The sequence below is a fragment of the Camellia sinensis genome, unplaced genomic scaffold (assembly GCF_055761805.1).
Source record: "Camellia sinensis isolate YWXY unplaced genomic scaffold, ASM5576180v1 Unanchor4, whole genome shotgun sequence".
Lineage (NCBI taxonomy): Eukaryota > Viridiplantae > Streptophyta > Magnoliopsida > Ericales > Theaceae > Camellia > Camellia sinensis.
The window spans coordinates 5,712,463-5,735,943 of record NW_028129277.1 but is presented as its reverse complement, the minus strand read 5'-3'; the positions used below and the strand labels follow the sequence as shown (position 1 = coordinate 5,735,943).

General features: G+C 34.5%; 2 protein-coding genes across 7 annotated transcripts; both read left to right on the top strand.

Moving 5' to 3' along the window:
* Positions 1-3,645: 3,645 nt before the first annotated feature.
* On the top strand, positions 3,646-10,524 carry LOC145788726 (squamosa promoter-binding-like protein 12). 6 transcript variants are annotated; one of them, XM_082912586.1, is made up of 6 exons: positions 3,646-4,742; positions 5,591-5,757; positions 5,842-6,237; positions 7,054-7,128; positions 7,217-7,324; positions 8,760-10,524. In XM_082912586.1, the coding sequence occupies exons 2-6, from the start codon at positions 5,608-5,610 to the stop codon at positions 8,928-8,930; spliced, it is 900 nt and encodes a 299-aa protein (XP_082768712.1). In that variant the 5' UTR covers positions 3,646-4,742; positions 5,591-5,607; the 3' UTR covers positions 8,931-10,524. The 6 variants fall into 6 exon arrangements, with proteins under 6 accessions (XP_082768712.1, XP_082768710.1, XP_082768713.1 ...); XM_082912588.1 differs by adding an exon at positions 8,006-8,064 and having other exon boundaries at positions 3,649-4,742; positions 5,591-6,237; XM_082912584.1 differs by having other exon boundaries at positions 5,591-6,237.
* Positions 10,525-21,677: 11,153 nt separating this feature from the next.
* On the top strand, positions 21,678-22,241 carry LOC145816758 (uncharacterized). Its single transcript, XM_082912710.1, has one exon. It carries the CDS (start codon positions 21,678-21,680, stop codon positions 22,239-22,241), a length of 564 nt encoding a protein of 187 aa, XP_082768836.1.
* Positions 22,242-23,481: the final 1,240 nt, after the last annotated feature.

Below are 23,481 nucleotides of genomic sequence, written 5' to 3'. Positions count from 1 at the left end.
TCAAAGTATAAAACATACAGCGGAATAAAATGTTTGGATCATACCTTTTTTGATCTAAAACCTCGTGGATAAATCACGTGCTTCCCGAATCTAGTCAATCAACCCAGCAGTGAAGTGATATTACAATATTGAATATCACCCACACAAACCACAGTGCAAATGGCTTTGATCGTTATTTTGGGAGAGAGTCAGTATCTTGAAAAAAAAAAAAACATACGTTGTTTTTCCACTTAATCACCCATATCCCATATATCAGATATATAATCTATTTATTTCATTTATCCATTTGTTAAATGAGATAATATCTGATATCTATATCATCTATCCATATCATGATATGATAGATATATATCCTGAGTGGCTATCCAAATAGGTTTGAATTCAAATTCAAAACCCATTTGGATGAGGTTCAAAAGGTTCTAAGGGTCATGCAACATGGGCGCTCAATTTCTAACAAAAACAGCCATCATTAACTCAAACTAACTCCATTAATGTGCTTTGAATCAGACAAAAAAATGTCAAAATTCACAACTAAAATTGAGTTTGAGTCATATTTTAGATTAAAATTTGAGAAATATGGAATCTCTCCTTAATAATCTTTCAATAGTATATTTGCAATCATAAGAACATAATCTACCCAAACTGAAAATCTGTCCAAGCTCAATCTAAAGTTTAGAGAGATTTGTTGAAACAAGTTTGAACTGGCTTGTCCAAGCTGAAGCCTAAGTTTATCTTAAAAAATTTCAACAAATATTTTCTAAATTTAACACAAAAAAAATTATATTAGATTATGCAATTAGTTGTCCTCATCCATGTATTGTACTCTTTACAAAAAAAAAAAAAAATGATTTATGTGTATCACATAGTAGAATTTATTACATTATAGCCAATAGGGGGGAAATAATTTATATATATTAATAATAAAATTCAGATTACTCGGATTGTACTAGTCGTCATTGACCAAATTTATTTGAGTTTGTAAATTTTATCCCTTGCCCATACCAAATTTTAACTTATTTTGTCCAATTCTTAAAATTTTACATGTTGGACTCGAATTTCTCAATTTGAGCCAGCTAAATTATAGTCTTTTAAGGACAATAAACTAAGACCAAACGGTTGCTTTAATAAACGAAGTGCTCTTTTATTAGGCTAGATACTGAGTTCAAGCCTTATCGTTGCACTATACACCTTCCACTTTCCTTATTACTAAAAAGAAATTTAAAAGTTTAAAGAAAAAAGGACAATGAGTTAGCTTTCATTTTTGGTGATACAATCATACAACTCATTCTCCTAATTGGGCTTTTGAGTTTCATGTCACAAATAATCAACGTTTATAATTAATTTATTTTTTTATTAAAAATTGTTGTAATTTAAAAAGCTAGCCACAGAAAAGTATATAATAAAATGATAATGATGATTCGGTATATAGTTTAATCTTGTATCTTGGGTTATGGGAATTTTGTTTTCACACTCAACATCTGACTATTGTATGTTTTATTTTTATTTTATTTTTACCCAAACCCATGAGCTACAAGGAGCAAAGAGCATCTATGATTATGTCTTTGGTCATTTGAACTAAAGTCATTGTATGCTCTTTGAGCATCTAAGTAATTAATGTCAAAATATTATTATTTGGTAATCTTGTTCCTATGGTGCAAAAATAAATATTAAATTAAACTCATTGAACTCGTCAATTTTGATTTATCAAATCACCTCAGCTTTCAAATTCTGATTCAAAATAAAATTCTTTTATTAAGCGAATCAATATACACATATTACAAATAACATATGAACTCTAATTAATTAATCATGTCTAGCTCCCTTCAATTATAATTAATTCTTGATTCCTATTACTAATTTAATCTCAATTAAGCTAATTTAATTTTACGTAATTCCATTAATTGATTTTCTTATAAAATGCCCAAAATACTCTACACATCAAATCAATGTTATTAAGCGTCTCAATTAATATGTCTAAAGTGTATAAACGTTTCAATTTCAAATCCGAAGTTATTTCTTAGCTTAATTTGAACTATTAACTTTATACAGAGGCTTTGAAATTGATCTAATTTTTTTGACATATATATATATATATATATCCTTCACATTCCTAACTATTTGTATTCATTTCCAATTAGTTTCTATTCACCAATTTACATTTATATCCCTTGATAATTTAAAGTACTTAAATTCAATTAAATATTTTTATATATATATATATATATATATGTTAATGATTATTTTGACAAAGGAATTCATGTGCACACAACTTATTCACTATGTTTTTAATTATTCTGCATAATTAAATAGCTTAATTTTAATTTGGGCAAATTACATATACCCCCTCGAGATTTGGCTAAATTACAAATACCGTTCTGAGATTTGAAAAATTACAAATTTCCCCCTGAATGCTATATTTGCATAACAAATTAGGGGGTAATTTGTTATGAAATTTAAACGTCAGGGGGTAAATTGTTATGAAAATATAAACCTTAGGGGGTGGGATGTAATTTTCGAAACTTCAGGGAGGCATCTGTAATTTAACCAAACCTCAAGGGAGGTATATGTAATTTTCCCTTTTAATTTAAGGTATTTAAAGGTGCTTAATATTAATTATCTTTAATGACATTTTTCGGGTTGTTACAATAATTTAGATGTTCTTCTACCATGGCGCCTTGTTCGTACATATTTTCACCACAAAAATGGTCCTATCAAGCATACCAAAAAATATATGTTACCTATTTTGACATTTCAAAGGTTAAAAATGTAATTGGAGCGTGCTAGCACGGATTTCAAAAGTCCTTGTAGATAATAATTGTCAAATTTATTAGACAATTGTGCTAAAGTTCTTTTACCCTTAATGAAGATGACTTTATTGTGCTGTGTTGAAAAGATGAACCAATGTTTTAACTTGAATTCACAACAGAATGTGAGGAAGAGACTAGGCAAGAATTGTAATTGATTAACTAAATAAACAATTACAAAGTGTTACCTTTAGTAAGGCAACTTCGAAGCTTTAAACTGACTGAGTTCTGAAATTATAAAGTTAAGTTACTCCAATAAAATGTAAGTGCAATGCATGTAAGTAAAGTGTAGGAATTTAAATATAAATGAAATTGACAAAGTTATAAAGTTTGGATCTGGTCGGAGGCATTCTTAGTCATTACTTTTATCTATTTATAGTTTTCTTTTGGCTCCTTCAAGGTAATTGGGCTAATTCTTCTTATCTTCTTCTCATTAGCTACTTCACAGGCCACTCCTTGATTTGAATGTGCATACCTGCTTGTAATTGCTTCTTAAATAACTTCTCCCTCGTGTGATTTCTATGTGTGATTTAAGAGCTCCACCAATTGAAATCTTGCGCTCATGATTCACATTAGTAACTTCAATGGTAGAACTCTTCAATAATTTATTGTGTTTTGCATAATACCCTTTATTTATCAGGTGTCACCTTTAAATTAGATGATTTAAATATAGTGCCAACAAGATTAAATAATGCAACAACATGTTGCATATTGCTAGTTAGCAACAAATCAATTTCGTAGATGTTTCGGTTGGAATTTTGTAAAATTGCAATGCCTAAACAGCGAGTAAATTATATGAAAATTCATCACCTTACTTTAAAAAACATTTTAAACCTGTTCCAACGAGATAGAATTTCCAAGCACAGCATGACTCTTCCTTTCCAATTCTCTTTGCCTCTGTTTCTGATTCATTAGCCCTAATTCAGTTTTCTTAGTCTGGCATCTCTGAAACCACACACACACACGCAGAGAGAGAGAGAGAGAGAGAGAGAGAGAGAGTAGGGTTTAATCCCGTCTTCTTCTCTGTTTTCCGACCGAAGTGAAGACTCCGTTTCAATGCCATCCTAATTTCAGCCTCGATTCCCTCTCAGCAAACCCTAAATCGAGAAACCGAGCTTCGAAACTCGTCAATGGCCGCCTCAAGGCTAATATAATGAGTGATTGTTGTATATCACTTTTGCATTGTGGAAATTTTGTCCGTGGAGCTTGTTTATCAGTAAAAAAAAACTAGGAACCAAGATATAGACCTTACCTTCATCAGCCACTACCTCTACATGATTTTCATTGTCAATTACTTGAAATGATATGTTTCCCAGCCACAACACTGCAGCAAGCATTTCAAAAGCACTGTCTTGGTCTTCTTTGCAAAGCTGAACAGTATCTAAGGCTTCCTGTCAAAGTAGAAAAAAATAAATAAAATTAATTGAAACTTATGTGTTTTGTTTCTTAATTGTTTTATATTTGTTGAATATTTTCCGACATAGCAATAGGTTGCCCCCCTTGAGGTAGATTTCTGCTTGGTGGGCTATGGAAATAATAGAATTTTTTTTAAAAAAAAATCTAGAATGGGCCTTGTGGAATTAAGTTTTGCAAGTTTGACTTAGTTTTTTATTAATCATATTACAATGTGCTTTAGCAAGACATGGCTGGTGTCTTCATGGGAGAATATGCAAGCACATGATTTCATCAAATGTTGGAAACTAGTTCTTTTTTTCTTTTTTTAAATTTTTTAAATTTTTATATTTGTGTTGAAAAGTTCTTATATAATATATACAGAGGAAATAGCTAGTTTGATTTTTAAAGTAGTAAATTTTCCATTGCTTAACATTGAAAACTAGTTTAGTTTTCTTAATTACATTTTTATATGAGTGGTATTATGATTTCTTTTTCTGTCCAGGTAATCTTAAGGGGAAAGTCAGCATCTTTGTTGAGATAAAGGTGCTTTTCCTCAATCTACATCTTGGTTTTTCTGCTCTTTGGTTTTTGTGATAACCATCCAATATGCTACTTGTTTTCTTTTGCCTTCATTTTCTTCTTGTTTCTAAAATACAGCCAAAATGTGGATTTCTTCCAGATTTAAGATTCATATCTGAAGAAAAAGCCATTAAAAAGAGAATAACTCAAATAAATTGCTTCTGATACTAGGCACTAGCTAGGCCCTTAAGTCTTGCTATGTAACAGGCTAGTCTGCAATGGCATTATTAGATTTCAAGGTTTAACTCATGCATTGTGCTTTGCAGGTAGTATTCCTTGTTAGCCGTGAATCAAATTGCCTTTATTCCGTATGAATATAGTTTTGACTGTAAATCTATGTTTGTAATTGTGAACTTATTGTACAATCTAAGGTATTTATCAAGGTAGTTTATTTGTCAGTGCAAGGTGTTATATGGTAGTTTGTGACCACTAACGGTGTTGTGAATTGTCTGCTCTACTATTCGTCCAATTATGATGGGCATGGATCTTTTTATGGCTTTCAGGTCCACCTAATCATGAAAGCCATTGATTACTTATTTCCTGCCCCCTCGCCAAAAAAATATAAATAAAAATAAAAAATAAAAGAAAATTGATATAGTGTATGTTCTTTGTGCACCGTTTGGATCTGGCTTTCGAGGCATCCACATTGTATTTTTGAAAATTCAACATAAGGAAAAGTGAATTCCAAATTTTTAGAACAGCGTCGAACTAATGATGCCATTTTTCGTAGTTAATGGTTTATAAATTTATTTCCTTTCATGGTTGCTACACTTAATTTAACTAATAAAGGTTGTCCTTTCATGGTAATGTAGCTAATAGCTTGGATCAAATGAAGGATCAGGATCACGATCTGCTATCCCATCTATTGAGAAACCTTACCAGTACTGATGGCTCAATTAATGGGAGGAACATATCTGGATTATTGCCTTGTTTTCAAGACTTGCAAAATGCAGCGATGTCTCTTGGAACTCCAGAAAAGGTTCCAGATCTGATTTCAAACGGTCCTAAATGCACCTCAATGCTTGGTTCTATTTCTAAGAAGGATGTTTGCATTGACATTCAGGATCCTCTGCGGCCTAATGGACAATGTATGGCATTTGAAGGGACAGAGAAGAGAACTATCACAGACAATACACAGGGTGGACTGTTTCAAACTCCATATGCAATTCCATGTCCTACACGAGACAACATTCCTGCCAAAGCAAGTGTCCCAGACAATGGAGTGGGAAGGATGAAATTGAATGACATAGACTTGAATACTGTTTACGATGATTCTCAGGATTGTTCAGAAAACCTGGAGAGTTATCATGCTCCTGTAAATCTGGGGATTGGGTCTCTTTATTGCACTCTACGGGGACATCATGACGGTCAGAAGTCAAGCCCTCTTCAGACAAGTAGGAATACAGGCTCCACATCCACCCAGTCACTATCTAGTTTGAGCAGGGAGGCCCAGGCTCAGGTTTCTAATTGAAATTTGAAATTTGAAATTAAACTGTGAAATTACATGTAGCATGGATTGATGAATACAACCATCCATATATCATGATGAATGTTGCTTCATCATCAATTAAATGTTTCATAATAAACTTTTGCAGTTGTATGGCCATGATGTTGTCTTCGTGGGTTTTGATATTTGATAGAAGTTGTGCTTCTGTTGGTGTTAGAGGTGTCATTTCTTTTTATGTGAGATGTCATGTTAATATATTATGGAAGGTCTGGATGTTGGCACCCATGCGCTTAATGCGGTGCATTTGGGGCCAAAAGAACCACATGACTCTGAAGGATGTAGAGATGGCAATTCGTAGATTAAAACTATTGTTAACTTGTTTCATTTCTGGTTCAAAGAGAAGTTCTGCGAGTCATCCTTTTCTTTGATTGATTTAATATGATAGCTCAGTTTTGCCAAGTGGTTTTTAGTTTGACTTTCTGTGGAGTGCTAGAAATCTAGTGTACTAGGATGGTGGCCTCGTGGTGTCTTTGGTTAATACTTAGCTTAATTTATTTATCCAAAAAAAAAAAAAAAACTATTTATTTTAAATTCTTTTGATTATATTTTTGAAGTCTATAGTTATGATTTTCTATTAAATCCTTATGTTTTTACATTTTCAGTTAGTGGTTTTGTACTATTAAAAAACTCTTGCCAACTTTTGCATATAGTAATACTCAACAGGGGTGGAGCATACTCCTCTATCAGACAAATTAGGATTATGTAAATTGTTTTTGGCCTTGAGGATTTATTTTCTTATCTCCGTTATTTTTGTTGATTAATTTTCAGGGTTGCACAGATCGAATTGTTTTCAAACTCTTTAGAAAAGATCCAAGTGATTTCCCTATTGTCCTGCGGAAACAGGTATCTCTGTGCTGTGAAGTTACTTGACTATAGTTGTTTAATGTTACTTCAACAAATTTTTATTTTGTTAATTGTTTCAAATTTTTAGATACTTGACTGGTTATCTCACAGTCCTACTGAAATTGAAAGCTACATAAGACCTAGCTGTATCATATTAACTATCTATCTTCGATTAGGGAAATCCACATGGGAGGAGGTAAGCCTATCTGTCATTACTATGAATGAATACTGCTAATCCTTATCCCTGGAAAATCCCTTCTAATGCTTTTAGGTCCCGTTTGTTTTGGGTTATAGCAAAGGGACTAGGATTACTAGTACCTTGGGATTAGTATATGGGGTGTTTGTTTTGAGAGATAGCCTTGGGACTATTAATACCTTGGGACTAACTAATACCTTGGTATTACTAATACCTTGTTTGTTTTGAGAGATAGGGAGGGTACTACTAATACCTTGGTATTACTAATACCCTTGGGGAGGGGATTCATAGTGAGGAGGTAGAGATGGTATTAGAAAAATAGTGAGGGGATTAGAAATTTTTTTATTTTTTTTATTTTTTATATATTGGAAATTTTTTTTAAAATATAATTTTTAATTTTTTATATTTTTTTATTTGTTTTATTATTTTATATAAAAATAATTTAACAATTCATCACTACTAATCCCCTCACTATCAATCCCCTCACTACTAATCCCCTCACTATCAATCCCCTCACTAACAATCCCCTCATTATTAATCCCCTCACTATCAATTCCCTTCATTTTATCTCTGAAAACAAACGACACTCACTAACAATCCCCTCACTATTAATCCCCTCACTATCAATCCCCTCCATTCCATCTCTGGAAACAAACGGGGCCTTAGTGTTGCTGTGTACAGCTTTACTGTGATCTAAGCTCCAGTTTGACCACCAGTCATTGAAATTGCATCAAAGAGAGGTTTTTTTTTTTTTCTTTCCTTACTATTTTCTTTTTGACGCTAAGCTATAATGGGAGGGATTTCACGGTTCATGTGCATTACAAATCAGCATTTGTATTTGGCTTTGGTTGAATGATAGACCATTGTGTTCCATATAATTCCAGCCTGTTTTTATCTAGAATATGATGCAATCAACTATTTATTTTTCACTTTAGTACTGGCTCAATATGTTCGGCTTTTTATTCAGATATCAGATACCACTACTAGAAATATGACTTTTTGAGTGTGTGAGCTTGTCATTATAGTATGATCAAACACAGCTGTGTGGTTGTAATCTTTTCCACTTGCAAAATGAACAGTTTGACCTAGCTTTTGTTTGTGTATGTTCGTGATTGTACTTCTGTAGTGTACTTCGTAGTTATTTTTCAGGTAAGAGTTGCTTGTTTCCTGCCTGTTTCATTCTTAAATTACTTTTCACTATGTGAGGTCAAGTCATTTGGTCGTTGCTGCATCATTGAAATGCAATTTCATCTACTAATAGGTTACTTATGAAACTAAATAGATAAAATAAATTGTTGAAGCTGCCTTTAATTCTTTTGCCCATTCACATTTATATGGTTTCTCACTTACCACGTAATAGCTTAAGCACATTTATATCTGTGCTTTCTTTGTGTGTGTTATTTTCTGAATTTGGGTTTATTGTCATGGCATGTAGGATAGCATAAAACAAAATATCTACATGGTCATTATTGACAAAAACCTGCTAGTGAGTAGGGCTCCAAAGATACAGCGACTGGTAACTCCACTGACTCTGCAGATGACGCGAGCTAGGATTGCAGAGAATAAGAAGAGAATTGCAAAGGCCAAGGAAGAGGCAGTCGAATAATACATACTCCTCGCCACTAGGTTGATTTCCGTAATTGATTGATTATTATACCATTTTCATTAGGTAACAATTTTCTTTTTTGCTCAAACTTCAGATGTGATTACTAAAACATTGTGGAACTTAGGTTTTAGTTGAGACTTAGACTTCTTGCACTGAGTTGAGTTCTAAAATTTTGTCTTTAGAGGTTGACAAAGATTATTTCCATGGAAGTATTGCTTAAATGGATATGAAACTACCTTAATTGATTCTGGTGATAAGAATTTTTTTTTTGAGTTTCTACAAGTAAATTTCTTTTGTATTTTGATTATTATTTTGAACCAGTGTTTGACATGCCTAAGTCATTACTGAAGTTTTAAAGGATAGCTTGGAAAATGTGGCCCAATCTTTTGTTTCCAAGCCTGAAATGCAGAAAGTATGATACTTCTCATTTATTCATGAATTTTTTATTTTTGGGTTATTTGAAAGTCAGAAATTTTTCTTGTTTTAATTACTTGTGAATTTCTCTCTATCATTTTCATGATTTGCCCAAGCATTATTATTACTAAACCAATACTATGAATTGCTAACAAACACATTCAATGTCACATCACTGCATGTTGGAAAATTTTGTATGGAAGGATTAAGTATAATGATATTTGATTTAACATTCATGCAATAATTCTTGCGAATGTGTGTGTCACTGTAACATGTCATGCTTGCTTGATGTTGATCACCACATATACTGTCAGTTGATGCATAACCACAACAGAGTTGATTGATTCCCATATAGGTTGATAGTTTGGTTTTGGAGTTGCCAAAAGTCAAATGATTCTTTACACTTGTCGTAATAGTTAAGGCTTATATCAAGGAAATGGGAAATCTATGCTTTGTAACCATTTTGATGCGATCTTTTCTTGATTTGTTCCAAGTTTAACTGAGTGCATCAACCATGTGCTGCTAGAAAAACTAGATGGCTCATTCCGATGGTGGAATTATTTTAGATACGAAAAACTAGATTGACTTGGTGTTTGAACTTTATACTATAGATTGACCACTGTGAAATGAAAAATTGCAAGGAACCAGGTGATCATTTATGTTCCTCTCCAAGGACAAGTGAGCTTACCTTATTACTAGTTGAGGACAGAGGACAGAAGCTTTGAGAAGTGCTTTTTTCCCTACTTATTATATTTAAACAATAATTGGCCTTCATTTTGGTTTTATGACTTTAAAATATTTGGCCATGCACTGAAAATTTTTATTTTGGATTTGTTGATTTCATGTATATGTCATATTTATATGGTAATCCAAACATTTTATACTAGTAACAGTCAAAGTGGTTCTTCCTTTTTTGTTGATACAGGAGATGAAGAGTCAGCGTGATAAGAAAAGTTCCAACTTTATCTTTTCTAAGACTAGAATAGTCTCCACAAATAGTAAGTTTATTCATATGCTTCTAGCGGTCTTTGAATTAATTTGTGTTTTCATTTTTTAGGTCATAAATTGCTTGGAGAGGTGCAAAATATAATCAAAGAATTCAAGAAGTTTGTGCTTCAAACTTTTTCATTTTTTAATATATGTAATCACAATTAATTTTTTTTATTAATTCATTTGTATATACTTTTGATCATGCAACTTTTATTTATGAAATATATGACGTTATTCCATTCAATATGTGGTTGTGATTCAAAGGATAATATATAGTATGTATTACATTCTTCAAATGCACGTAGAAAAATAATATTGATTATTCTTCAAACATGTTGAACCCTTTTTTTATTACACGCATTAACTGTGATGTCAAATGTATATAACGTGTGATCTTATCTCATTATTAATTACAGGTTTAATTAGATATTAATCACATTTAAAATCTTTGATCTAAATGTTTATTATCACAAATTTTATTAGTTATTAATCACAATTAAAAGATGTAGTGAGTGTTTGGGAAGTGGGTTTTTATGTAGGTTTTTTTAGTTGTAGGATATTATGGGAGAAATTTTTTTTTGTGTTTGGAAAGATAGTTGGGTTTTTTTGTGGTTGGATGTGATGTTTGTGAGAGAAAAAGTGAAACGATTATGGGGTTAGATGTGATATTTTGTTTGGATGTGTTTTTTTTTGGTTTTGCAAAAAGTTTGTTTTTTTGTGGAAAAAAAAAAAAATCCAAGTCCTAAACTTCCCAAACACCACTGTAATCTAAATGTTATTAATCACATTTAAAAGATGTGATCTAAATCTTTATTATCACTGATGGAATCATCTTTTAATGACACTCAAAATGTGTGATTAAAAGTGATCCTTTTTAATCACATTTTCAAAGATCACACTTTGACAAAATTGAAAATGTGTAATTAAAAAATATACATCATATATAAAAAGCGTAACCTATTTATGATTTTATAATAGTATCTGTATATTTTCTTCATGAAACTTTGCAAAACAAATAAGCAACAATAATAATATACAAGAAGAGGGTTCATATGATGGCCACTAAAAATGCCAATCAAAATTTTCATCCATGTATGTCAGTACTTGTTGGAATTTGGGTTGGATTTGACTCGACTTATTGTCAATGAAGCGTCTACATGGATTGTTGATAATTCACATATTTAATAAATAAGACAATTAAGAGATTTTTTGGAGGTTGTTTGAGTTGTAGAAGACTACAACATCACTCCTATCTATAGAGATTTTCCCTATATATCAGATATTGGGGATACGTATTCTGTGTGTGAGTTTACCCAAAAAATTTTACAAAAAAAAAAATTTCTCTATCTGTTCTTCCATCCAAGGTCAGCATTGTAGAATCTAGGGATTTAGAGTGTGGATAATATATTGAGAAACTCTGATAGCTTCTCAATTGACAACAAAGGGTGTTCCAGATGAGGCTCATAATTTAAGCATTCAATCCAAACCATTTCCGCATAATGTAATATGATTACTTGCATTTTTTCCTTCGTTAGTTTCAGAGCCTTGCTTGTTTTTGCCTCATGACTTGCATGCCATAGATTAGATTTATTCATATTTAATTGAATATTATATGTTTAAATATTGTTGAATATCATGGCATGTTTTGAAAACCCTCTTTTTTGGAAAACTCCATTAGAGCAGTTTTTTGATCCCAAAAATCAGTATAATTTTATTTATTTATTTATTTTTTTTTTTTCTGTGACACCCCAAAGAATGTCACGTACCATAATTATATCATTATCTCATTGGCTAATTTATATCATAGGATACCCTAATTCAATTACCTTACAATGTTCTGTAGATAAAAATATGAATTTTTAGGATAACAATTTAGGCGATGAATATATTAACTGGAAAGCTTAGGAATATCGGTGCTTGATAGAGAGCCTAAGTACCCAAGAAGAATTTGAATATGAGATTATAGTATAGAAAATTTGGGTATATGTTGAAGAGTTGGGGAATTCCTTTTGGACTTGAGAATTGAACACTTATGTGATTTAGAAAATCTTAAGTGAGGAGCTTAATAATCTTAGTCTAATGAGTAGAGCCTAATGAGTACTTAATTAGAAATCAAGCAAGATTAGCAAAAGTGAAGTACGATTAACTAAAGCCTAAGTATGATTAATTAGACTAATGAAGATTAAGAAACATGATTAATTAAAACTAAGCAAGGTTAACTAAGCTAATAAAGAAATTAGTGACCTAATCTAATTACTACTCATCAAACAAAAGAAAGAAGGATGGAGAACAAATGAGAGAAAGCTAGAGAAGAATAAGAACAAGAAGAAAGAAGGAGAAAAGGAAGAAAAAGAGGAGAAATGAACCAAACTCAAGTTTTGAGCTAGGAAAAATCAAGGAAAAATCATTCCTATGTAAGAAACTAAACCCTCTTCCATGTTTTTTTTATCATAACCTAGCTAGAAATTCATTTGAAATTGGTTTTGAGGAGATTAAAATGAAAGAAAATGGAAAAGTTCAAAAACTAGGAAAAAGGTTGCATGATTTGCATCAATAACATGGTTTGATGTGTTTTTACTTTGAAATCATGGCACACGAGTGCTTTTCTACAAACTTGTACTTGTTTCTTTATGTTTAAGACCTTAAAGCTTTGCTTTTGAAGATTGAAAGAGAGGAGCTAAAGAAAAGTTTGGAAAAATGTTTGAAACTTTAGTTAAATCTTGAATTTCATATGTTTTGATCTCAAATCCATTTTTCATTAGTTTCACACCATGTATTTGCATATTAGGATGTTGTGTAACATGTTTCGGGATTTGGAAGTAAAGAAAAATGAGTTAGGAAGCTCCAAAATAGCCAAGAACAACAAGAATCCGTCCAACCCAGATTTTCTGCATAAGCCTTGGGTTTCCCGCATGTGTGGCCAACTCCTCCAAAAACCAATTTTTGCTATTGAAATAGCAGCACATGCCCTTAGATTTCCCGCATGTGAGGAACCCCTATTTTAGCCCAACTTCAAATGGGCATCTCTCTCTTATCCAGACTCTATTTTAAGCGATTCTTGAGTTTAAATTAAAGCCCTAGAAGTTTAGTTTCCAATGGTGGTAGTCTAACATCTAAATTCTAAGTATACAAAGAGTTATGTCTAAATTAGTGAAGACTGCTCACTTTCTTCCTAATCGTTTCATGCTAATTCCTCTCCCAGCGTAGTTCCTTTCATTTCTTCCTGTCTCCTTAAACCTTAAACATATAAAGATGATATTTTTAAATGCGTAGTACATAAAATTGATGTAGAATACTTAGGACCCTTCAACATATGTTTTCGGCACACTTCGATATTCTTCAGACCTTAATCACCTAGGGTACGTCTAGACATTCATTATGCACTTGATTTAGATATGACCTAGGCTTAGAAAAGTTTTGGATAATCTACGAAAAAATTAAAAAACATTAAGCTAAGTTAGAACACTTGAAATGAATTTAGAAACTTGCTAGTCTATACGTTTTTAATGTCATGCTTATGCTTTCTGTAGGTCAAGCACTCGCATGAGGAAACCTTTGTTCAAGAAGCCATTTGTAAGTAATATTTTAGTATAGTTATGTTTGAAACAGTGTTTTATAAAGTGAAAAATTCTTCATTTATGAAATGTTTATTTTAATTGGAATGAATGAAAGTTCCATATTTCTATGAATCTAGATGTGGCATCCTTTAGTGAGACCCAACCATTGAGGGATATAATTCCACGGCCCATTGATTATTTGATTTGTAGAGATCTCCCTTTGACAACAATGTGTGGTTGGATAGTTTACTTTATTGGATGTACCATGTTATCATGCTTTGGCTATAAGCCATTCGTATGAAATATTCTAATGCTTTTGGAAATTTGATATAAAATTATGCTTTGCAAATTTGATTGGAATTCATTCATTTACGACTTTACTTTGATATTATTCACTAGGCAATGGCTCGCCTCTCTCCTTTATATATATTTATATATGCAGGTGATGAAGAGCTTGGTTATGATAAAAAATTGATTAAGAGTTGTCTTGATTTCTTGTGATGGTTTCGTATGAGTTTTGTCAAGAGTTTTGTATTTTACTTTTGTTATATAGATCATGTAATGAGGTAAGATAATAATCCAAGAAGAATGTATGCTTTCATTTCATATAATTATGCACTGCTCTGAATGGATATTTCAAATAGACTCAATATAAGTAAGTAATCGCTTCCATTCTTAAAAATTGAAAATTTGCCCCAATTGCTCTAAGAGTCCAACTTGTTTTGCAAGCTAGGCCTTTGGTAGTCAGTGACTACTAGCCAGTCACCTCTATACTATTTGGGGCAGTTCGGGGTCATGACATTTTCTGTGATTGAAATTTATGTATTATGAAAGTACTCTTTGTAAGCTTTCCACTCATATAAAATGGGTTTTAATTGGAGTTATATTGAAAAAGTTATTATTTTCAAAGATTTTTAAGTCAAAATCACTGTTTTTGAGAAATTTTGGAAAAGATGGAGAATATGGGAAGTCAGAGGCTGACATCAACATGACATCAACAAGAACGCGGAAGTCGACTTAGTGCGGCTAGGACCAGCGCGACTTGACGCTGGGTGGCGGGCCTCAGCACAAGGTATGACATCACTGCATACAACTGATGTCATCAGTATGCACAGGCACACGCGTGAAGGTTTGCTACGTGGCACGTGTAGACGTGCCTACATGTTCCACATGCGCTGACTAAGGGTGTAATTTTGGCCCGACCCGGCCCATTCGGGCTCGGGCCTTGCGGGCTCTTACCAAAAAATCGGGCCAGTCCACGGGCTAGAAAACTAGGCCCAGGTCCTAGCCCAGGCCCAGGGGTATTCGGTCTTTGGGCGGGCCAGAAAACAATTTTTTTAAATTTTTCCCACCAAAATTTTATTATTTTCCATTTAAAAAAAAAGGGCATCGGGTGGGCCGGGCTTTTGGGCGGGCCTTGAGCGGGCCAATGGGCCGGGCTGGGCTTCAAAACGATGGCCCAGGCCCAAGGCATCGGGTTGGGCTCGGGCCTTAACGGGCCGGACCCACCTTGGGCCGCGGGCAGGCTTCGAGCCGCCCGCGGGCCACGGGCCAAAATTACACCCCTAGCGCAGACCAACAGCCATAGTGCGTAAAGGTGCATGGCATGTTTCCTCAGGCACGTGTGTTACATATGTGGCGTGTGGGGGATCCTCACTACATGTTCTATTTTTTTTGTGTAATTTGTTTTGTCTATGGTTCCTCAGGTTATTTATATATGAATTATCTTTATATATTATCATTTGATTATGTTTTTTTAATTATAAAAATTACAAAAAATTAAAAATATAATTTTGAAAATTGCAAAAAAAAAAAAAAAAAAAATCTAGAAATTATTTTTCTATTTTATCAATAATTATGCATAATTTGTTAATTCCTTTTGGTTGTTTTAGCATTTATTTTTGTACTATTAAATTGTTTAATTAATTTATTAATTATTTAATATATATATATATATATATATATTAGTCAAGAACTAATATATATTTTTGAGTTCTAATTTTTCATGACTATACTCTTTTTCTTCGTAGGAATTATAATTTGACCTCTATCCGTTGGCCATTTATTTATTGTTGATGTATGTTTGGATGGATGGTGCTAATGTTGGTAATTTTTGGGCACATGTTTATTTATTTATTTTTGTATTGCTAAAGGTAGACCCCAAAAATGTATTGGTGCCACAAATGTTAGATGTAGACCCCACAAATGTATTGGTGCCACAAATGTTAGAGGTAAACCCCACAAATGTTTATTTATTTATTTATTAGAATCAATGTATTAGGATTCTTTAGGGTTGTAATTATTTAATTTTTGGATGTATTTTTTCATAGCCATGGAAGGGGATGTGTTTCATTGTTACTAATACATTTCAAGGTTGCCTTAACCTGTTGTACCATATTACTAACAGGGCTTCAAGTGGAGCCCACACACAAAATTGTATGGCGCATTATTTGGACTCATATATTATGCATGGTTTAATGTTGTGAATTTAAGAGATGATTTTGGCTCTTATATAATTTTATTCAAAATTAATTGGGTGCCATATTTTAGCTCGCATAGAGGGAGATGATTGTGAGTTTAGCGAAATTTTCGATCTCTCTACGTAAGTAGAAATATTGTATGCCAATTGTGCTTTTAGGAATAAAATTTATAAAAGCGTGCTAATGTCAAACCCTATGGAATCAATGTAGTGAAATGGCCTCTAAGAATGTTGTCACTGGCCTCACTAAAGATGAAATTCAACATTTTCTTAATGAACAAGAAGTTATGGAAAAATTGACCACCCCTAAGATTCGATTTGTAGAAAGGACCACTGCCCAATATCATTGTGACACGGAGACCATCAAATATTCAAGGGAGATTGATGGGAGCGCTATACTATGCTTTGCAGCATGGACAATGATCTCACTGGGGAGTTTGAGACAAACCCCATTGCTCATGACATGTGGAATCAACTAAATATTACCTATGGGACTACACCTATAATCGAGTTGCATGCTCTTATTTTGAAATTTGAGCAATTTGGGCTTAAAACGGAGCACCTGGGGTCGCACCGTAGCACTGTCCTTGTCACCCAAGCAGGGCAGCATCAGGCACTTAGGCCTAAGCTCAACAGATAAGAAAAACGTAGTGGTGCAGCTGGTAACCTTGGTCCTAAGAGAGGTAATGTGGAGAATCATCATCGAGGCAAGCATGTTGGAAATAAAAACAAAGCCAAAGTCAAGTGCTATAACTGTGTGAAGCGATGTCACTTTGCTCGGGAATGCCTTCATGCAAAGAAGATAGGCATTTCACTTAACTCTTTAAATACTTATGTTTGTTCACATGTATGTGTTGCTAATTCTCTCCATTGTTGGATTGTACAACTCAGAAGCAACCAACCACATAGTTAAAGAAAGAGTTGACTCCATGGCTTACAGGAAGATACTTGTGGGCAGTTAGTGCGTTGTTTTGGGTAATGGAACTCGAGAGGATGTCCTTGGAGTTGGTTTTTATCAGCTCAAGATGCGTCGGGGGCACACTTTACTCCTCCATGATGTGCTTTATGCATCTTGTGTCTAATGTAATTTTTTTTTTATCAACTAATGTTTTGTTAGAATTTGGTTTTATTGGTAGCTAGTTGGATTCCTATTTGAATAAGGTCTTGTATGGACAAGTTTTTCTTTCTAATGGTTTGTTTATGCTAAATTTGGATTTTTCCTCCTATTATGTGTCTTCTAATGATTCATTAAATTCTGTTAATTGGCATGCTAGACTTGGTCACATAGGAAAAGATAGAATGACTAGACCAACTAAAGAAGGCCTGTTAGTGCATCTTGCTAATGTAAGTCTTCTTGTGTATGAGCCTTGTTTGGCAAAAAAGGCCTGTAGGAAGCCTTTTGGAAAGGCACTTAGGACATTATATCCTCTAGAGTTAGTTTACTCTAACATTTGCAGACCTAGGAAGCCTTTTGGAAAGGCACTTAGGACATTATATCCTCTAGAGTTAGTTTACTCTAACATTTGCAGACCTATAAATGAAAGGCATGCCATGGTGCTTCTTATTTCTTTACATTTGTTGATGACTATTCATGGTTCAAATGTTTCTATTCGATATCATATTGCTTTGAGGCATTAGATTGCTTGAAGAGCTTTATTACATTGATTGAGAATTAGACAGACATGAAATTGAGCATCCTTCAAACAGATCGAGGGCTTGAATATTTATCACATTAGTTCTAGGGACTGTATGAGGAAAAAAGGCTATGCAGGTAGTCCATGCACTTCACAACAAAATGGTGTAGTGGTGAGATGGAATCACATTTTGCTTGAAATGGTTAGATCGATGATGGTGCAAGTCAACCTCCCTATATCTTTTTTGGGGGATGCTCTTATGACTACTGCCTACATCCTTAATCATGTGCCTTCAAAGTCAATTCCAACGACTCCATATGAATTATGGAAAGGCATAAAACCCGATTTGGAGCATTTGCAGTCTTGGAGTTGTACGGGTTTTACTCACAGTACTTCTCATAAGCACGAGAAATTAGGCCCTAGGGCAAATGAACAAGTGTTTATTAGATACTCAGAATGCTCATTGAGAGTGAATTTTTTAGTATTGGTGAAGTAAAGAAAGATCGTTCTCTATTTGAGTTGCAGGAGTCTGAGGAAGTCACACCATCTTTTGCCGCGGGTGGAGAATTAGAGACTCATCCTAAAATCGCCAAAGATAGTAGGAGTGATTTACCATTTACCTTCTAGCGGGAGCGTTTCGCTAGAAAATGACTCAATAAGGATCCCAGTTACGTAGAGGTAAACGTGGAATCATTCCTTGTCGTCTTATAAGATTGAGGGAAAATCTTTTATGTGTGCTCTGTTGGATCTTGATGAGCCTGCTTGAAGAGCTTGCTTCCTATGAGGAAACGTTAGTTTGACCAAATGCTAGTAAGTGGATGGCTACTACGATGGATGAAATGAGTTATATGGCTCGAAACCAAGTTTAAGAGTTGGTTGACTTTCCACCTGGGCGCAAGACCATTAGCAACAAGTGGGTCTTACAAGTTAAACTCAAGGCTCATGGGTCAAAATTTCATCTCATGGTGAAGGGCTACACCTAAAGAGAGGGTATAGATCATGATAAGACAGTCTCCCTGGTGGTGAGATTTACCCCTATTCACTTAATTCTAGCTATTATCACGCATTTGGATTTGAAACTTTTCCAAATGTGTATTATGAATACATTTCTCAATGAAGAATTGAATGAGGAGATCTACAAAGATCAACCAGTAGGCTTTGAGGTTAATGGACAATAGCGCAAAGCATGCCATCTCAAACATTCCATTTTTAGCCTAAAGCAATCATATAGATAATGGTATTTTAGATTCCATAAAATCCGTTGTTTCGACTAGGTATGAGATGATGGAGGAAGACCATTGTATCATTGTATGTTGACGACATATTATTTGGAAATGACATAGAGATGATTGTCACCACTCAAAAGTAGTTGTCCTTTATTTTTTTAAATGAAAGACATGAGAGAGGTAAATTATGTGCTCAGAGTTAAGATCCTGAAATATCGCTCTAAGAGACTTCTATGTTTGTTTGAAGAGACTTACATTAAGAGGATCTTAGAACGGTTTTAGATGCACTATTCCAAACCCATTGACAATTCGATTGAGAAGGGACATAATTTGAGCATTGACTCTTGCCCTAAGAATAGATGAGGAAAAGAAACAAATGGCAAAGGTTCCCTATGTGAGTGCAGTTAGTAGTCTAGTGTACGCTATGGTGTGTACTTGACCGGACATATGCTTTGCAATGGGTGTGGTCAACCATTACTAGAGTAACACAAGACTTGTTCACTAGCAAGCAGTGAAGAGGATTTTTTTGCCATCTTTGTCTACAATGGAGTAAGAGTACGCTGCTTGTTCAGCAATAATACTAGAGGCTTTTTGGTTGAGGAGATTCCTATAGCACCTTGGGATGATGGTTCTTGCAGATGAAGCCGTTATGATCCATATTGATAGTATGTCAACTTTAGCATGTTCTAGAGATCCTAAGCGTCTTGGTAGGACCAAATACATCGACATTCGTTTCACTTTATTCGAGGTGTGATTGCAGAAAGGGAGGTAGTCCTACAACATATCTCCACTAGTAGGATGTGGCTAATCCACTGCTAGAGATACTTTCTAGACTCATATTGGGAGTTTAGGACTTTGTAGGATTTGATATATCTTGGATACCTCATTGACTTTGTTGGATATTTTATGAGTATCTTATGCGTAATTATTTATTCATGTGGTTTTGTGGTGTAACTGATACTATTAGCACATGTGGTATATGATGTTACCAGGCTTAGATCAGCCTTCTCACACTGGTGATCACCCTAGTGCTTGTACAATGAGTGAGATGAGACATTAATTATCTTGGTGCTTAGAGAGTGAGCGAGGTAAATGTTTTGTAACTTGAGAAGTGAACAAAACTGATTTATTATTAGATGTCGCCTTATCATTGGCTAAGATGAGACTTTAAAAAGTAGAACAAGAAATTATCCACAACTTCATGAATCCTGAATATAGTTGACTGTGAGGCCTTAGATAGGCACTTGATGAGCGAATATGCTAAAAAACTCAGGTTAGGCGCTTGTATAGTGATTATACTAAGATTTGTATGGCGTTAGAGAGTGACAGGCCCAATTTAGTAGGAGCTCTGCCGTAGCATACATATCATACTGTATGTGCTACCGTCGACCACTTAAGGGAGTAGCTAGATGGATCCCTACTCTAGCAATATGTGAGCCTTGTTAGGCAAAAAATTGGCCTACTCTATACCCTTGAACCTAGAACTATATCATGAAGTGATGACTCGATGTCGCTACTTTAGCATGTCATCCAATGGTCATGATGAATACGATGTAAATGACCATGTCTAGGAAAGCCGTCAAGTTTGAGTGAATTGACATGAGTGGCTAAGGAAGATTGTTGGAAATCATACCTTTGTATTGTAGCTCATTGCCCGGGCAAGTGTGTCAGTTTTAAGATCACGATATAATCATAAGTACAGATACAACATTAATGTGATGACCCTGTCTTGTGTTAAATTCTATGTTATGTTCCCGGTGTGGGTTATTAATGAGTATATGTGAGACATTATGATGTTCCATGTAAGCACAGCTCTATGGACAAAATTTTTAAGTTTGCTTCCATTTTGGCCCCTTGACTCTGTTGAAATATGTTTTATTGGGTTTGAGGCCATAGGTAATCTCTTGATTACTGGCCGATTGTGACCTTAATCCATGGGGGTGGGTTCGGGTCAGGACATAGTAGTATCAGAGCACGAGTGAATAACTCACACACTTGTCCAAATGAGCAATAAGTATCTAGAAAAGATCTAGGATGCATTCATGAGCTAAGTTTGAACTTGTAGACATCGAACATATGCTTAAATGCTTTAAAACAAATGACTATGTGTTATATGTTTTGTGAATGACTTGCATCGTGAATTAATTGGATACGTATGCTCTTTTGTATATGCATATTTGTGAACATTTTTGCATATAGAATAATGCAAGTCTAATCAGATAATGGTGAGAACAAGAGGTGATGAAATAAAGGAGTCCTCTACTGCCAGAATGGATAGGATGGAAAGACTGATTCAGGAAATGGCAAAAACATTGAGGCAACAACAACAGTGGCAACAACAATGGCAACAGCCACACCCTCCACCTCCGCCTCCACCTCTAGCACCACCTGTGCTAGACCTACAGAATGATGACCGAACAATAGCTCTCACCAAAGAGTTCAAGAAAATGAAACCACCACAGTTTCATGGAGGATTGGATCTGTTGAAGGCAGAGGCATGGGTCCTTGGGATAGAAAAATTGTTTGAGGTATTTCCTTGTCAAGAAACACAAAAGGTATTGCTAGCCACCTTTACATTGGAAGACAAAACAAGAAGGTGGTGGATGTTAATGCGTGAGGATCATAAAGACATTGGTTGGACACGATTTCGGGAAATTTTCTACGACAAATACTTTCCACAATGTGTTTGTGACAGGAAAGTGTCGGAGTTTATGGAACTCAAGCAAAATAACATGACAATAGCCGAGTATGAAGCCAAGTTTACTGAATTGGCCAGATTTGCACCACATATGGTAGACACCGACTATAAGAAGGCAAGGCACTTTGAAGGAGGCCTTCGAGACGATATCTTCGCCAAGGTGAATGTGTTAAAGCTAGAAACTTATATTGATGTACTGGATCGGGCTATAATATTAGAAGCAAATATAGCCAGACAGGCCAAATTATCAATTGACTGGAAAAGTAGTAAAAGACAAGGCTTCTTCTCAAAGAAGAGATTATCAAAGAAATAGAATACAAGCTCCTCAAGCACTTCTAATTCTTCTCGAGATACATTTCCAATGTGCAATAGTTGTAGTAAAAGGCATCGCGAAGTTTGTTATCGTGTGTCAAGAGCCTGCTTTAAATGTGGTAAAACGGGGCATATGGCCAGAGATTGTAATCAGAACAGTGCAAAGTTAGCTACCAGCTCAATTGCATCAATCCCAAAACCAGGAACTACTACAAGGCCTATTACTACTAGAAATACTGTGAGGCAAGGGAGAGTTTTTGCGCTTGTTCTGGGTGATTCACGGAACACAGAAGCCGTTGTCTCAGGTACTATCTCTATATGCAACCAAGATGCTTTTGTATTAATAGACTCCGGATCAACACCCTCTTTTGTAACTTATGCATTTGCATCTAGATTGAGTAGACCTTTAGAATCATTGCCATACTTGTTATGTGTGTTTGCTCTATTCGGGGAATCTGTGTTGTGTACATTTGTATGTCGATTTTGTGATATGCGTATTGGGAATGCTACCTTGTATGTAGATTTATTACCCTTGGACTTTAGACATTTTGATGTAATTCTGGGCATGGATTGGCTAACTAAATACTGCGCCACCATTGATTGTGTAACAAAACTGGTTATATTTAAAGAAAAAGGCCTTTCTTTCTCTTAGGCCTCTTTCTTATCCTTCTAGATGAACGCTTTGATGTCCACGTCCCAAAATATAGTCAAGGCTTAGCCTTAATCCATTTAGAGAAGTAATTAGTTGGCACTACTAAATACTTCTATCCTAAACCTTTAGGAATGATTCGACCAGGTCAAACCCTAATTGGGCAAAAGGCTGGGGACTGGTCAAAAGGCTTAGGTTTACTCCACATTGATGAATAAATAGGGAGAACTTTTGACATTTCTCACACTTCGTAACATAGGCTTGTGTATCTTTTTGAATGTATAACCATCAATACCTCTGGGTGATAGATCGGTAGGCCAATGATCTACCTCTTAGTATGACTTCCATAAATTCCTTCATAGATTTCATAGAGGAGGCCCTCCACCAAGTATAGATGAATGTAGAAAAGGTATGGGCTAGTAACGAATTTTCTATAAAATGATCTTTTATCTAAGAACCAAAACTTTTTCGATCTTCTCCTGATCTTATAAGCCTCCTTTTTATCTTCTAGCAGGCTTTCATTTCTTAGGAATTCCATTATGGGGTCCATCCAGCTTAGACCGAGGTCAAAACAGAGCACATATTGCGCGGA

Coding starts and splice junctions, on each gene's coding strand:
- LOC145788726 (XM_082912584.1), top strand. CDS start 5,608: ATGAAGGATCAGGATCACGATCTGCTATCCCATCTATTGAGAAACCTT. Junction 6,238..7,053: donor GCAGGGAGGCCCAGGCTCAG/GTTTCTAATTGA, acceptor ATTAATTTTCAG/GGTTGCACAGATCGAATTGT. Junction 7,325..8,759: donor GGAAATCCACATGGGAGGAG/GTAAGCCTATCT, acceptor CATGGCATGTAG/GATAGCATAAAACAAAATAT.
- LOC145816758 (XM_082912710.1), top strand. CDS start 21,678: ATGAAACCACCACAGTTTCATGGAGGATTGGATCTGTTGAAGGCAGAG.